Genomic DNA, 12,687 nt, shown 5'->3' with positions numbered 1-12,687 from the left:
ACTAAATCCATTATCTGAAATGCCATACCATTCCTTTTCTCTCGATTTTCTATAATTGAGTGATCATTTTAGATCTATTGTATATAATATCTCAGAGATGTCAGCGCTGTAACTAATTACATCACGTTGTTACTTTTCCCTTCTGCTTCCTTACTTTCTAGTAGTGGCGGAGCATGGACTTTATTTAATTAGCACGTTTTTTTTATTTATTTTGAGGTTATTTAAGAGGAAACCATGAGGTGGAGATGATTAGGAGGGGGGTTGCATTAAAACCCGGAGGTCTGAAAAAGGGGAAGGAGGGAGTGAAGGAGATGGAGCCAATTAGTGAAAGGAAGAGAGGGGAGCGGTAATTAGGGAGAGAAAGGAAGGAGAGTTTGAAATGAAGGTTTGATGTTTCACAAAGATTTAGAGAGCGGGGCTCAGATGAAGCTACAACAAAATTGAAACCAAACATGGCAACAAAAGAAGCTCAAAGCAACTGTAATCCCCATATTAAATCTTTTTTTTTTAAGGCCATGGATTGACTTATAAGGTGAAAAGAGAGGGGGTTTACGACTATTGAGGAATAGTTTTAAAGAGTTTCTGGGTATAAACAACAATTTTATTGGGTTTTTCAAGTTGTTTTCTTTTGCCTTTGTTTTTGGGTCATTGATGTTTTTTGGCAAACCCCAATCTGTGTCCGTGCCAAAGGGGACCAATTCGGTATTCAGCATGAAAAAGCTCCAGAGGAAGGATTCTCATGGGACAAGAGATGAGAAAAGTTTATTTTTTATTTTTGTATGTGTGCATGTTTATATGTATTTATTCAGAATAATGTCTGTGTGTACACAGATCTCCAGTGCACAATCTGGATGCATGTGTATGTGTGTGTTGAGTTAGTAAAGGAATGCACTTTTGATCCAGTACAGACTGCACATAAATCTTGTCTTTAACTGTACACAGACACACAACACCGACCCTGACCCCTGAAAGTCAGACCCCCCCTCACCCAACGCGTGTTAACGTCCATCGTCCATCGGCCTGATGACGTGTGCATAGTTGTTGCCCCTGGCATGCTGCACAAGTGTGAGTCTTTTTTGTCAACAAAGCCACAATAAGCCTCCAGCTCCATCTCTGACAGGTTGGCTGCATCACCAAAAAAACATGGAAGAATAGTCAGAAGATGGAAGAACATTTTTAATACAAATGTGACTTAATGTAGTTACATAAATGTTAATAGAAAACTAAAAGTAGCCAACTCAATGAAACGGCTAAGTTACAATAAGTAACACACATTTTTGATACAAATATCTGAAACTGCTTCCCACAGTCTTTTTCATTAAACCAAACATTTAGAGGTGTCGTCAGGTGTCGGTGCCACACTTGGTGGGTTCAGTCGCTGAAGAAGACTGGCATTTAAAATTCGTAAGTGAACCTTGACCTTTTGGTGGAATCACAGTGTTGGTAGAATCTTAAACTCAGTAAAACACACTGAAAACCCTGAAGTGCCATTATTTAATCAGCCTAAATGGGCTACTTGAGGTTTTTCATCACAATAACCTCAAAATGGACTCATATTATGAACTGAATTGAGACTGTTAAAATCCAGAATGGTAATCAAATTTCATCAAGTCTGGATAGAAAAAAAACACATGAATCAGATTAAATCAGATTTAGGTGTTGGTTGCTTTTTGATCAAATACATCTTTTGATGCTCCTAAACACATCATCAGTGATGTAACCAGGGGTCATCGGATGTTTCGGGTCTTTCAACATCATACCATGACTGGCGACCCAGCCATGGTTGATCAGGCCATGACTTGTTGAGCCCATTGAAATGTAACATATAGAAATGTGTTTACAGACTCTAACATTGAATTTAAATGCATTTGAAACCACTCACAGCATGACAAATTGCATGCACGTAGCATGAATCCTGGCTAGATACACTAGTCTCCTCTCTGCCTAATGTTATCAAATAAAATAATAAAAGTGGGAGGATGTAGCCTGCAGCATGTTGTTCCTTTTCTGAGAAACCCACCCTGGATTATGTTTCAACATTTTGTTCCAAAATTTGGCTTGATTCATTTTAAATATTGTCAAAGTCTTATGCTTACCCAACCTATGGCATCAAAATATAATGTAGTCATTCTAATCAATGTTGCACTGGAACAAAAGTCGTATAAATAAACATCTAATTTGGAGCAGTTTCAAACATCTTTTCTGTTTAAGACCTCTTTCAAGTGGTTGGAGCAATGAAGGGCAATCTCTTCTGGCACTGGAGCGAGTTTTTCCTGGACCAGACCGGAGAGATTAACTCGCACATGGTTTTCCTACAATACCATATTCAGTTTAAGTGCTTGTTCAAAACCTCAAGTGCGTGGTGCATGTTGGGAAAGATGAAATATTAGTCCTTGGATGGATGCAGCGCTACACCCACAAACACTGGGTCACTGGTTTACCAAAACACTGTCTGGAGTGCAAATGCCAAGTGTGTTAAGACGCTCTTTGTGCCCCTGAACACAACCTTGCGGCCTCAAATTCAACTCTGCACCCTGACCCTGTGCTTATTTTTATTTCCGACCTATATTACGAGCTCAGAGGTCTGGCGCCCGATGAACCTCGCGTTGAGCTCTGCGCTCCACATGGCAGCCAGACTCCTGAGTGCCACATCTGACTTTACACCAGCGAACAAACCATAGATAAAAATATGATCTGTTGTGAATAATGGAGCTCCCCTGTGTGTGCATATGTGTAACCTTAATACGTGCTTTAATATGTAGAAATTCACACACACATGCGTGCACAGGGGCAGGTCATGGTCGGCCGTTGCAGGGAACCCCTGTGTTGCTGTAATGCAATCCTCCCACAGAGAATGTTCTGGTTGCAACCCTGCCCTGCGGCGTGTGCTTCCACTGCCAGGTACGCAGCCCCGAGCCTGCAGGGCTTCCCTTGAAGTTGAGCTATACGCCGACTTTGGTGTATAGTTGCTCAATGTAATATTATATAACAACAACATGACTCTGGGTTTGAGTTATCTCAGTTTACGTGTAGAAGAGATCGAGCGGCTGTGCGGAGGATGCTTTTAGATGTGTCAGCGCTCAATCAAAAACAACAAGAGGCTCTTACGTCTGGCAATCATCTTCGAGCATATGGCTGCAGACAAAAGAAAAACGGTTTGGAACCGTCAGATTTTTGCCATGGAGACTTTTCTTCCTCCGTCTCAAGCTCATTTTTTCTTAATACCTGTTTATTCCTTCTGAATGCAACCCTTTTTACAAGCTGTGTGTCCTTTTCCTTCAGGGTTGTTTACTCAGCGATGTCGTGTTGATTTCGTAGTGTTTTGATGCTAATGGGGGATGTACGGTGGGAGGTGCCCGTGGCTTGATGAGCTCCAAATGTTCACGCGTCGCTGAGAGATGCTTATTGCTTCTGACAGGTGATGAGGCTTTAGCAGTTGATGAGATCGAAAGGCTTGGCTGACGGGGGTTATTCTAGTTGGCTGATTTCAAGGTGTGTGTGGGAGCAAGTGGGAGTTGCCTGGACCCAACTACAGTGCTTTAGAAAATGGGAAGAAGCTTTGATGTAGCCGACAACTCAGGGTCAACCGTGGAAGAGTTACCAGCAATCAAGAAGGGGGGTTTTCCCTTTAAAATAAGCAGTTGTTTGTTAGGTTGTTTTCTATCACTCTGATGACAAGCAGTTTTAATCCAGTTTATATTTCAAACAGTTTCCCAATCTGTCACTCAATCTGTCTCTAAAACTCAAGCTAATTAATTTGAACAACTTTTTCGGCAAGCCGGAGCTTGTGAGGCTAGTTCAAAAAGATATTTTGATTTACTGCTGCAATTTGTAAGGAATGAACTTTACTTGTCAGTGTTTTCCAATGATTTGATTTCTGTTTCACATGTTTGGGTTAGGCACAGAAAACAAAAAATAAATACATATTTCAACAAATGTCACTGCAATTATAGCATATTCTTTTTTTAAGCAGACTAGGTTTCACAGCAAACTTCACATTTGTGTGTGTTGAGTATAGAGTGGATAACATCGTTAGGTTTCTACCGAACCCTTGTTGGGGAGTGCATACCAATACGTAAGCGGTTGAGTCAGAGGAAAAAAGGTGTTGACTGTTTTAGGTCAGAACTTGTTTTCTTAAAACCACCGAAAACATGTGAGGGTAATGTTTTGTGAGTGTTTAAACCATCCTGTGGGGCCTGTCATGATGGATAGATGAAAGAAAAAAGAAAAAGCAACAGAAGGGGAGAAGGAGAGCTAATCGGGGTTAATTGGCTGCTGTTATTTTGACCCGAGGCAGATAAGAGTGTTGAGAGAAGGAGGACAAGTGGGAAAGAGAAAGGTATGCTGGGAAAGCAAGGCAAGTTTAAGTGCAGTGTGATTAGCTTTAAGAGGAAAAAGGGATAACATTGTTGGAGCAATGCGATGCCGAGGTGAGTCAGAGAAAGACAGATAGAAAGTTGACACATTGTGCAATACATAATTCACTCCTGCTAAACAGCAGCATGCTTTGCCCATAATTGCGAGCATGAATCACTGCCTACCGTCTGTGTGTCAAGAGGATGAGAGAGGATGGAAAAGGATGACGGAGAGCAGAGACAACGAAAGAAATGTGTGCCGCACTCGGGCGAAGTGCTGTAGATTTGTCTGGAGAGGCTTTGAAAGCATAAGCGTGCAGAGACAGCAAGCATGGGACGAAGAGAAGTGGACGTACATGAAGTTCCTTAATGTTGAAAACCACCTTTCAGCTCCAATTTTCTCTGTTTGAAACCAGAGACAGGGGCACTAAAAGGTTCTCAGTGTTACACCCCCCCCTCTCTCTCACACACACACACACACACACACACACACACACACACACACACACACTACAAAATGATTGTATACACTCACAGCAATGTGAATTTTATCCACATATATAATTAAGACTACAAACATTCTCACAAACACTCACACAGTAACATAAAACACCTACACAAACACGCTGAAACCTAAACAAGAAGTCCACAGCAAACATACAACTGATACAAACACATTAATGTTTGTGATTGTAAAGCCACATGTCTTTGTTTGTGGGATGTCGGTGCTGAACGTGTGTGTGTGTGTGTGTGTGTGTGTGTGTGTGTGTGTGTGTGTGTGTGTGTGTGTGTGTGTGTGTGTGTGTGTGTGTGTGTGTGTGTGTGTGTGTGTGTGTGTGTGTGTGTGTGTGTTAAAGCGGCTGGTGCATTGAACATAGGAGCCATTTGTCTGCCTGTCTGAAGCTATTAAGAGAGGTTTTATTTGAAGCCAGAATAAACCTCCGACAGCCAGAAACCTCTAAAATTAGATTGGAAACGGAAAAAGCTTTATTGGCAGTGTCAGATGACTCTGACCTGGCAATATGTAAACAGACGAGGCCATCGCCATAGAGACAAAGAAATAAACCAGAATATTGTAAAAAGAAATACTATAAACAGTGTAAAGGTGCAGTGACTGGAAACTGTAGCTGGAGGTGATTTCAGTCTGTTGAGCTCTCACATCATCAGATTCATTAAAAACCAAGCATCCAAGTTAAATAATCACAAAATGTCTGAGAAAATAATGTCGGAGATTGATTTCACCTCATTGTTATGATTACAAATACCTCGGCGCGGTGTGTTGATTATCACTTGGACACCCATGATGTGTGTCCCTAAAGAAATACCTCAAACTGTCGGTGTGAACTAACTTTATAATGTCTCCACAGTCCATCAACACCAGCTTGTCCTGCTATTGGCTGCTGCCTTGGCGACGGCCCTTGATTCTTCACACAACCTGGCCAATGAGAGGAGTTCGATTGAAAGCACCTACGAGCTGACCAAGTACCTGGAGTACCAGCTCAAAGAAATCAAAGACATATATGTGAGTCTTTCTATGTGATTTTGTTTCGGTATGATGTCTCACTGCAACAAAGGTTATCATAAAAACTATAAACAGCAATATTTATAAGAATAGCTATCACTGTGGCAAACGTAAAAAACTATTTGACAATTTGAAAGGTCCTTCGTGGTCAACCTACAGAGAGTTATCCCCTGAATCGGCAACTTCAGTCGAATTCATGGGGCTTGTGAGTTCTGTCAACTTGACTCTCAGCGCTCTCAGAGTATCGTTTTTGACTGCAGCAGGAAGTTGTTTTATGAGAAGAAGCTATAAGAACTGACTATACTAAGCTGAGAGACAGATTACAATAGAAGAAGGAAGCGCTGCAGGGCAGGTAATAATACAACAGGACCGAGAAACCTTTTTAAAGTGCTGACAAATCAAGGCACTCTACAGCTAAAATGATATTAAACATTTATTCTTCGTGAAGACCTAGTGTTGAAAGTGGATATGCAGTTGATTTCAACTTGGTTTAGAGAACCTTATTTGTATAGTCAGACACTAACTGGGGAACAGAGAGCAGCATTTAGCATCCAAAGAGCTAGATAATCCCCTCAGAGGTGGGTAGAAAGCAAGAAAAGAGTGCATCTTTAACCTAGCCAAACCAATTTGTAAGAAGAATCAAAGCCAAACAGTGATTTTTGTTACATACATTACATTTTTTACTCGACTTTGTGCACAGACATTTTCCCTGTCTGTTGAAAGAGTATCAATGAAACAACATCAGCACTCATTTAACCTCCAAATGAAATGAAGTATCCTAACCTTTGGCTTGTTCACAGCCTTATCCATGTTATGTTACTTGGTTTGTTATACGTCACTGTAGCACTGAAGCTGTATAAAGTGTCATTCATCTGTTAAAACTTCTCTTCCTTCTTCTGATTGTTGGTGTATCTCCTCCAGCTGACCTACCTAGGCCCTCCATTCAACGAGAAGGACTTCTCCCCCCCCCGTCCCAACAGCACCGCTCTGACCCTGCCCAGCGCAGCCACCCGCCTGGAGCTGTGGCACGGCCTGGAGAACCAGGCCCGGCTGGCCCAGAACCAGAGGGCTTACTCTGTGCTGCTGGCAGCCGTCAGGGAGCTGGCCCGCTCCACCCTCTGCCCCTCCCTCAAGACCTCCCTGCTGCACTTTTGCACCGGCCTGGATGGTCTGCTGGGCTCCATATCCGCACTGATGACCACCCTCGGTTACGCACTACCTCCTTCGACTGCAAACATGGATAGTAACGCTGGAGAGCTGGGGCTCCCTCAGAGGGCGGGCTCCCGACCTGCTCCACTGATGAGCCAGAGCCTCTACAGGGCCAGAGTCGGGACCAGGACAGAGTCTAGTCGTGGTAACAACCAGAGAAGAAGCGGGACAAGAGCGGTGACAGCAGAGAGGGAGGATGGCGTCACCGTAGACCTGGTGGGGAAAAGGAGAAGCAAAGAGGGGAGGAGAGCAGAGACGACCGCCGCTGGAGGAAGAAGTGGTGGATCAAGGGAGAGGGGAAGAGGAGGAAGAGGGAGGAGAGGGAGGAGGGAAGAGCCGGAGAACGGGAAAAGGATCGACAGTGAGGAAGTGGACGAGGTGGAGCAGGACGGAGGTGAGGAGAGATGGGGGACGAGAAGGTTGCTGAGTGTCAATGAGGATGGAGAGGACTGGAAGTCTGAACCCAGGGGGGAAGAGTCGCCTGGCACAGAAAACACTGACCATCAATACAGCTACAACATGAACTCTCCTCACATGGACACACTCAGGAAGGAGGATGGCTTTATTGTAGAGAGAAGCAGAGGAGCAACGGCGGAGGAGGAGAAGCAAACAAACATGGAGGCTATCTCGTACTCCTCCACCATCCATCATCAGCGTCGGCCTCCTCGCTCTCTCCTCTCCCCCTCCCTCCAACCTCCCCTGTCCACCCTCTCCTTGCTCTACCAGTTCGGAGCGGGTGAGGAGCACACCCTCCTCTCCCAGCCTGTCCCTCTCTCGTTACAAAGGGGCACGTCCCTCCTCTCGCCTCCTCTGACCCCGCTCCTTTCCTCCACCTCCTCTGCCTCCGCTTCCCTCTTGTCGGTGCGGCCCACGATGAACGACTTTGCCAGGAAGGTGGAGGGGTTTTGGATATTGAGAGAGCTGCAGAGTTGGTTGTGGCGGTCGGCGAAGGACTTTAACCGCCTCAAGAGGAGACTCAGAGGCTGAGACAATGAGACACAGAAGTACATTAAGAGATCTGTTGTTTGCCCAACGTCTGAGTGGATCCACATCGAGAGCTTTAAAGGACTACTCCAATGACCATTTGTAATTAATAACTTACCCCGTACCTTAAATACTTGAAGAAAACCTAGTTCTTCTTGCATGCCTTTATGGTGAAAGCAGAATCTAAAAAAAATGAGAAAATTCTTGATGAATTGAGTTAAACTGGGACTGTGTTTAACAACAGCAAAACTATATCAAACCATTCATTTACAAACTCTCACAAAATTCATACAGTTTAATCACATTTTCTTGTATCCAACTAAAACTGGAAATGTATTCTGCACAAGTTCTCTGAGACTTTGAAACCATTTTTGGATTCTATGTTCAGTGTAGAGGCATGCACACGGGATAAGTAACTGACATTCAAATAATCATTTTGAGGCTGAAGCGTTCCTTTAACAGGCAAAAGCACATAAACACATTCATGGTTAACACATTCATTCATACTGTACTGGAATAAGTCAATGAAGCACTATTTGGCAGGTCTCCAGAGGCGCTAATGGAATATAACACACACAAAGCCAACACATTACCAGCACTGTCACCCGCCTGATGTACAACAGCTCATTGAGCGAGACACACTGAGACTGAGCTGGGTTACCGGACAGAAACAGATCAACAGAAATACCACTGTAGGTGGATACACTCACTCACACACAATCACACACACACTCATACAGATACACCGGGTGACGGGCAGAGAGACAAACAGTGCATTGAGGGAAACCGGATTCGGTGACCACCAGATGTATGAATCAGCAAACATTCATTTTCTCGAAAGGAAGAACTTTTCGGAATGGGTAAATGACAAAGGGAGAGGAGGAAATGACCAGAGCGATGAAGAGGAGGAGACAAAGGGGCAAGAAAAAGAGAGGAAGACGGGATGAGACGTGAGTCAGGCAGGGGATGAGAGCTGGAAAAAGCTGACTGAGGAGTATTGCTGAGTAATCTGATGTCAGCCGGTCAGTTACAGTAACTGTACAACAGCAACACACACACACACACACACACACACACACACACACACACACACACACACACACACACACACACACACACACTTACTTTTGTATTTTGTGCCTTAACAAACCATTCACTTTTATGCTGCTTCTGATTAAGTACTCACTTATTTGTACACTTTTTTTTATTGAATTCAGTCCATAGCAACACATATTTAATACAGTCTTAAAGTCTTATAGAATAGAATACATTTCACTAAGAAAATAACACTTGCTGTGTTCAGTTTATAAGGAAATAGTTTGACATACATTGGGAAATACACTTATTTGCTTTATTGCTGAGAACAGATAGAGATAACTCACTAAAAATGAAGAGCAGGAGAACGTTAGCTTAGCTTAGCACAAAGACTGGAAACAGAGGGAAACTGCTAGCTCAGCTCATTCCAAAGGAGGCAGAATCCACCTCCCGGCACCTCTAAAGATAATTATTTACCAAATAATGTCAAAAAATGTAAAGCACACAAAAGTCATGTAAAATTAACGTCGGCCACATACAACCATGAAACTTTGAATATGTGGTCATTTACACTTGCGGTGGGCAGGTGGCATGAGATTTCCTAAACAAAATATATTTTTTGCATTTATGTTTGTGTACGGAATATATATAAATTATAATTGGTATTGATCTTATTTTCTGATTCTCAGAAATAAAGCAAAAGTGTCAAACTTGTCCTCCACAAGTAAATCCACACTCTAAATACCAAGCATTAGATGTGTATTTTTTGTTCCTTTTTAAAACATGAAACCGGTTACTTTTTCTGTTGGTTAATTACAGCTTGCTTAATTTGTTTTTCAGAAACAATATATTGTTCTGTCTTTACAATGTGCCTTAGATGATGTGGCTAAAGGTTATATCTTTATAATATTTATTGAAAAAGATGTTTATTTATTTTTCTCCACTGTGAATATACTGTATTGTAACTCAAGAGAGAATAAATATAGCTTTTGTACAGAGCGCAGTGTTATTGGTCATTGGGGGGCCCATTGGGAGGAGGGAAAAAAAAGAAATACTTATGGGATTTTAGTTTGCAATGGTTTCAGTTTTATGGGGATGGTTTCGGGTGATTGGCACAAGGGGAGAGGAGTTTGGGGTTGGGGCGGAAAACAAAGGACAGCTCACATTCGTGACAAAAAAATAGAGCGAGAGAGGCGGGGTATGAGAGAGTTTTTATTTGTCTGCCCTGGTGAAAATTTACGATCTCTCATTTTTCCTTTTATCTCTGTCTTCCCACCTCCCACTGCATCAACCCTCCTCCTACTTAGCTTTCTTTTCTCATCACGCTATCTCACGAAGATCCTCTTCCCCAAAAAAACATCCCTCTGACCTGTGACAGTGAGGGACTTACATGAAACAAGCACAGGTAAAACACAGCCCATCATAATCCCCCCGACCGCCGGCTCTCTTGTTGTGTCTTCAATCTTTGTCACTCTTATAATGTGTACTCTTGTGTCATACTCTTTGTTCAGCTTCTTTACCTGTTATCATTTTTCACTCTTTTTTTATTTTGGTTTTATTGCTCCCGAATACGCTTTTTTCCCACATACTCTGCAGCTCCCTGGCTCCCCTTCTTGCCCCAGGCCAGATATTAAAGGATCAATGAGAATATCCCCTCCATTACCTCCGAGGTACACACCTGCACACAACGACACACGCCCGCCATGAAACACACACACACACACACACACACACACACACACACACACACACACACACACACACACACACACACACACACACACACACACACACACACACACACACACACACACACACACAAATGTGGACCATATGCTGACAAATAAGTGCACACCTTAAAACACAGCATGAGCTGAGCAGGATGTGACCTTTATGGGATGTCGATGTAGTCAACACTGACACATCACACACACTCTCACTAAGTGGGGGAAAGGGTTAACGCTGACACACATACACAAGATGCTGTATGTTTTTTACATTCAGTAAGCAAAGACTGAGGGTCCGCGAGTAGTCAACAAAGGAAGCTTTGTATGGTCTGTGTGTGTTTGTGGTGTGTGTGTGTATGTGTGTGTGTGTATTGTTTGCCCGAGTGTGGGCTCGCAAGTGCAGCTCGTGTGTGAATCATTATCTCTATGTTTCAGAAGTTTGTTGGAATTAGGCTCGTCATGCGTAGCTATGTAACAGCCATCACTCAGCGTCACCTCTCGTTTTCTCTTTCTGTCTCTCTCTCTCTTCCAGCGAAGCAGAGACAAATTGCTGTAACTAATACGTAACAGGATTGCTGAGCCCTGTTTGAATGAGTCAGATGGCTACGTCTTTGATATAACTGATACTGTGAGTGACAAGCATCAACATTATTGGCTTGTTCGATTTATCAGGCAGCTGCTGACAGAAAGAGCTATGTTCGACTGGCAGGCCGTGATGATACTTTATTGATCCCAATTTGGGAAATGATTTCGTTACAGAAGCAGATGTGTGTTCAGAAAATACAAATACTTAAAATACTTTAAAAAGTGGAAAAGAGAATGAACAATTGCGAAAGGAAATGCACAAATAATAGAATAAAGTGGTAAAAAAAGATGAAAAGCTGCCATCTAGCAAGGCGCCAACCGATTATAAGACCTTCGACCTCCGACTTGTTGAAAAACTTTGATTTCCTTTCAGAGAGCACCTTTTTGGATCTGATAGATGTGTATTGCGATGGTTGTAACCAATCGTAGTAATGACAAATAGTAATTGTTCCTGGAAAACAATGAAAATGGTGGTCGTATACACATTTTGTGTCCAATTTAACTGTGTTTATACATGTATGAACACAGAACTATTGGGATGCTCCAGCTCTATAGCAATGATGAGCCTGTGTCTTCACCCACTGTATCACATCTTCAGATCTCTTATATGTTTGGACTCGCTCATAAAACCATTTTGAATGTTGTTCACCTGGATGCAATTTTTCCATCTGGAATAATAAAGTGACTGAACTGAATTGAGCAGCAGTTCACTGAGTCCATTTTGGATGAATTCAGCAACTGTGTCAAAGAGTTTTATTTTTTTAATTGCAGCAATTAAATATTTTAAATTGGTTACAGCTCTGATTCATGCCACTGAATGGCTTCTTTCCTGAAGGGAAATCTTTTTAAATATATATAATTAAGAATGATGGCCATAATGTAAATACTGTCGTTAAGCTTCACTTTAAACTAACACTGAACACTGAAGATATCCCTTAAAGGAAACCTTAAATAGGTTGCTAAAAGCAGTTATGCTTGTACATGATGTGAGGTGTAAAACACCTGTTAACACTTCCTCTTGCTGTTTTTCTGTGTTCAAGTAACTCAAGAAAATATCTATACCAAATATATAGAAAGTCACAAATCTGTCAAAATGATATGAGTGTTGCCTTGTTTCAATGCAGTAACATCCGCCGTAAAAATATTTTCCTATTACAAACCTAAAACTATGAAACGTTATCTTTCTATAATATTTAACATTATATGTGTCATGTGAGGATTTGTGTGTGTGCGATCTAATGGCGGACCAATCTCCCAAAAACCTGTGTAT

At 42.3% G+C, this 12,687-nt stretch overlaps 1 protein-coding gene across 1 annotated transcript in view; it reads left to right on the top strand.

Annotated features, from left to right (window-relative positions):
- clcf1 (cardiotrophin-like cytokine factor 1) overlaps positions 1-10,075 on the top strand; it is a 13,332-nt gene extending 3,257 nt beyond the window's left edge. Inside the window, exons 2-3 of the mRNA XM_010785827.1 lie at positions 5,723-5,877; positions 6,799-10,075. Coding sequence (XP_010784129.1) covers positions 5,723-5,877; positions 6,799-8,073 — 1,430 coding nt within the window. The 3' untranslated portion in view covers positions 8,074-10,075. The remainder of the gene's footprint in view (positions 1-5,722; positions 5,878-6,798) is intronic.
- The last annotated feature ends 2,612 nt before the right edge of the window (positions 10,076-12,687 follow it).

Source organism: Notothenia coriiceps, unplaced genomic scaffold (assembly GCF_000735185.1).
Source record: "Notothenia coriiceps isolate Sejong01 unplaced genomic scaffold, NC01 NC01_scaffold00028379, whole genome shotgun sequence".
Taxonomy (NCBI): Eukaryota; Metazoa; Chordata; class Actinopteri; order Perciformes; family Nototheniidae; genus Notothenia; species Notothenia coriiceps.
This window is presented reverse-complemented; position numbering and strand designations above follow the sequence as displayed.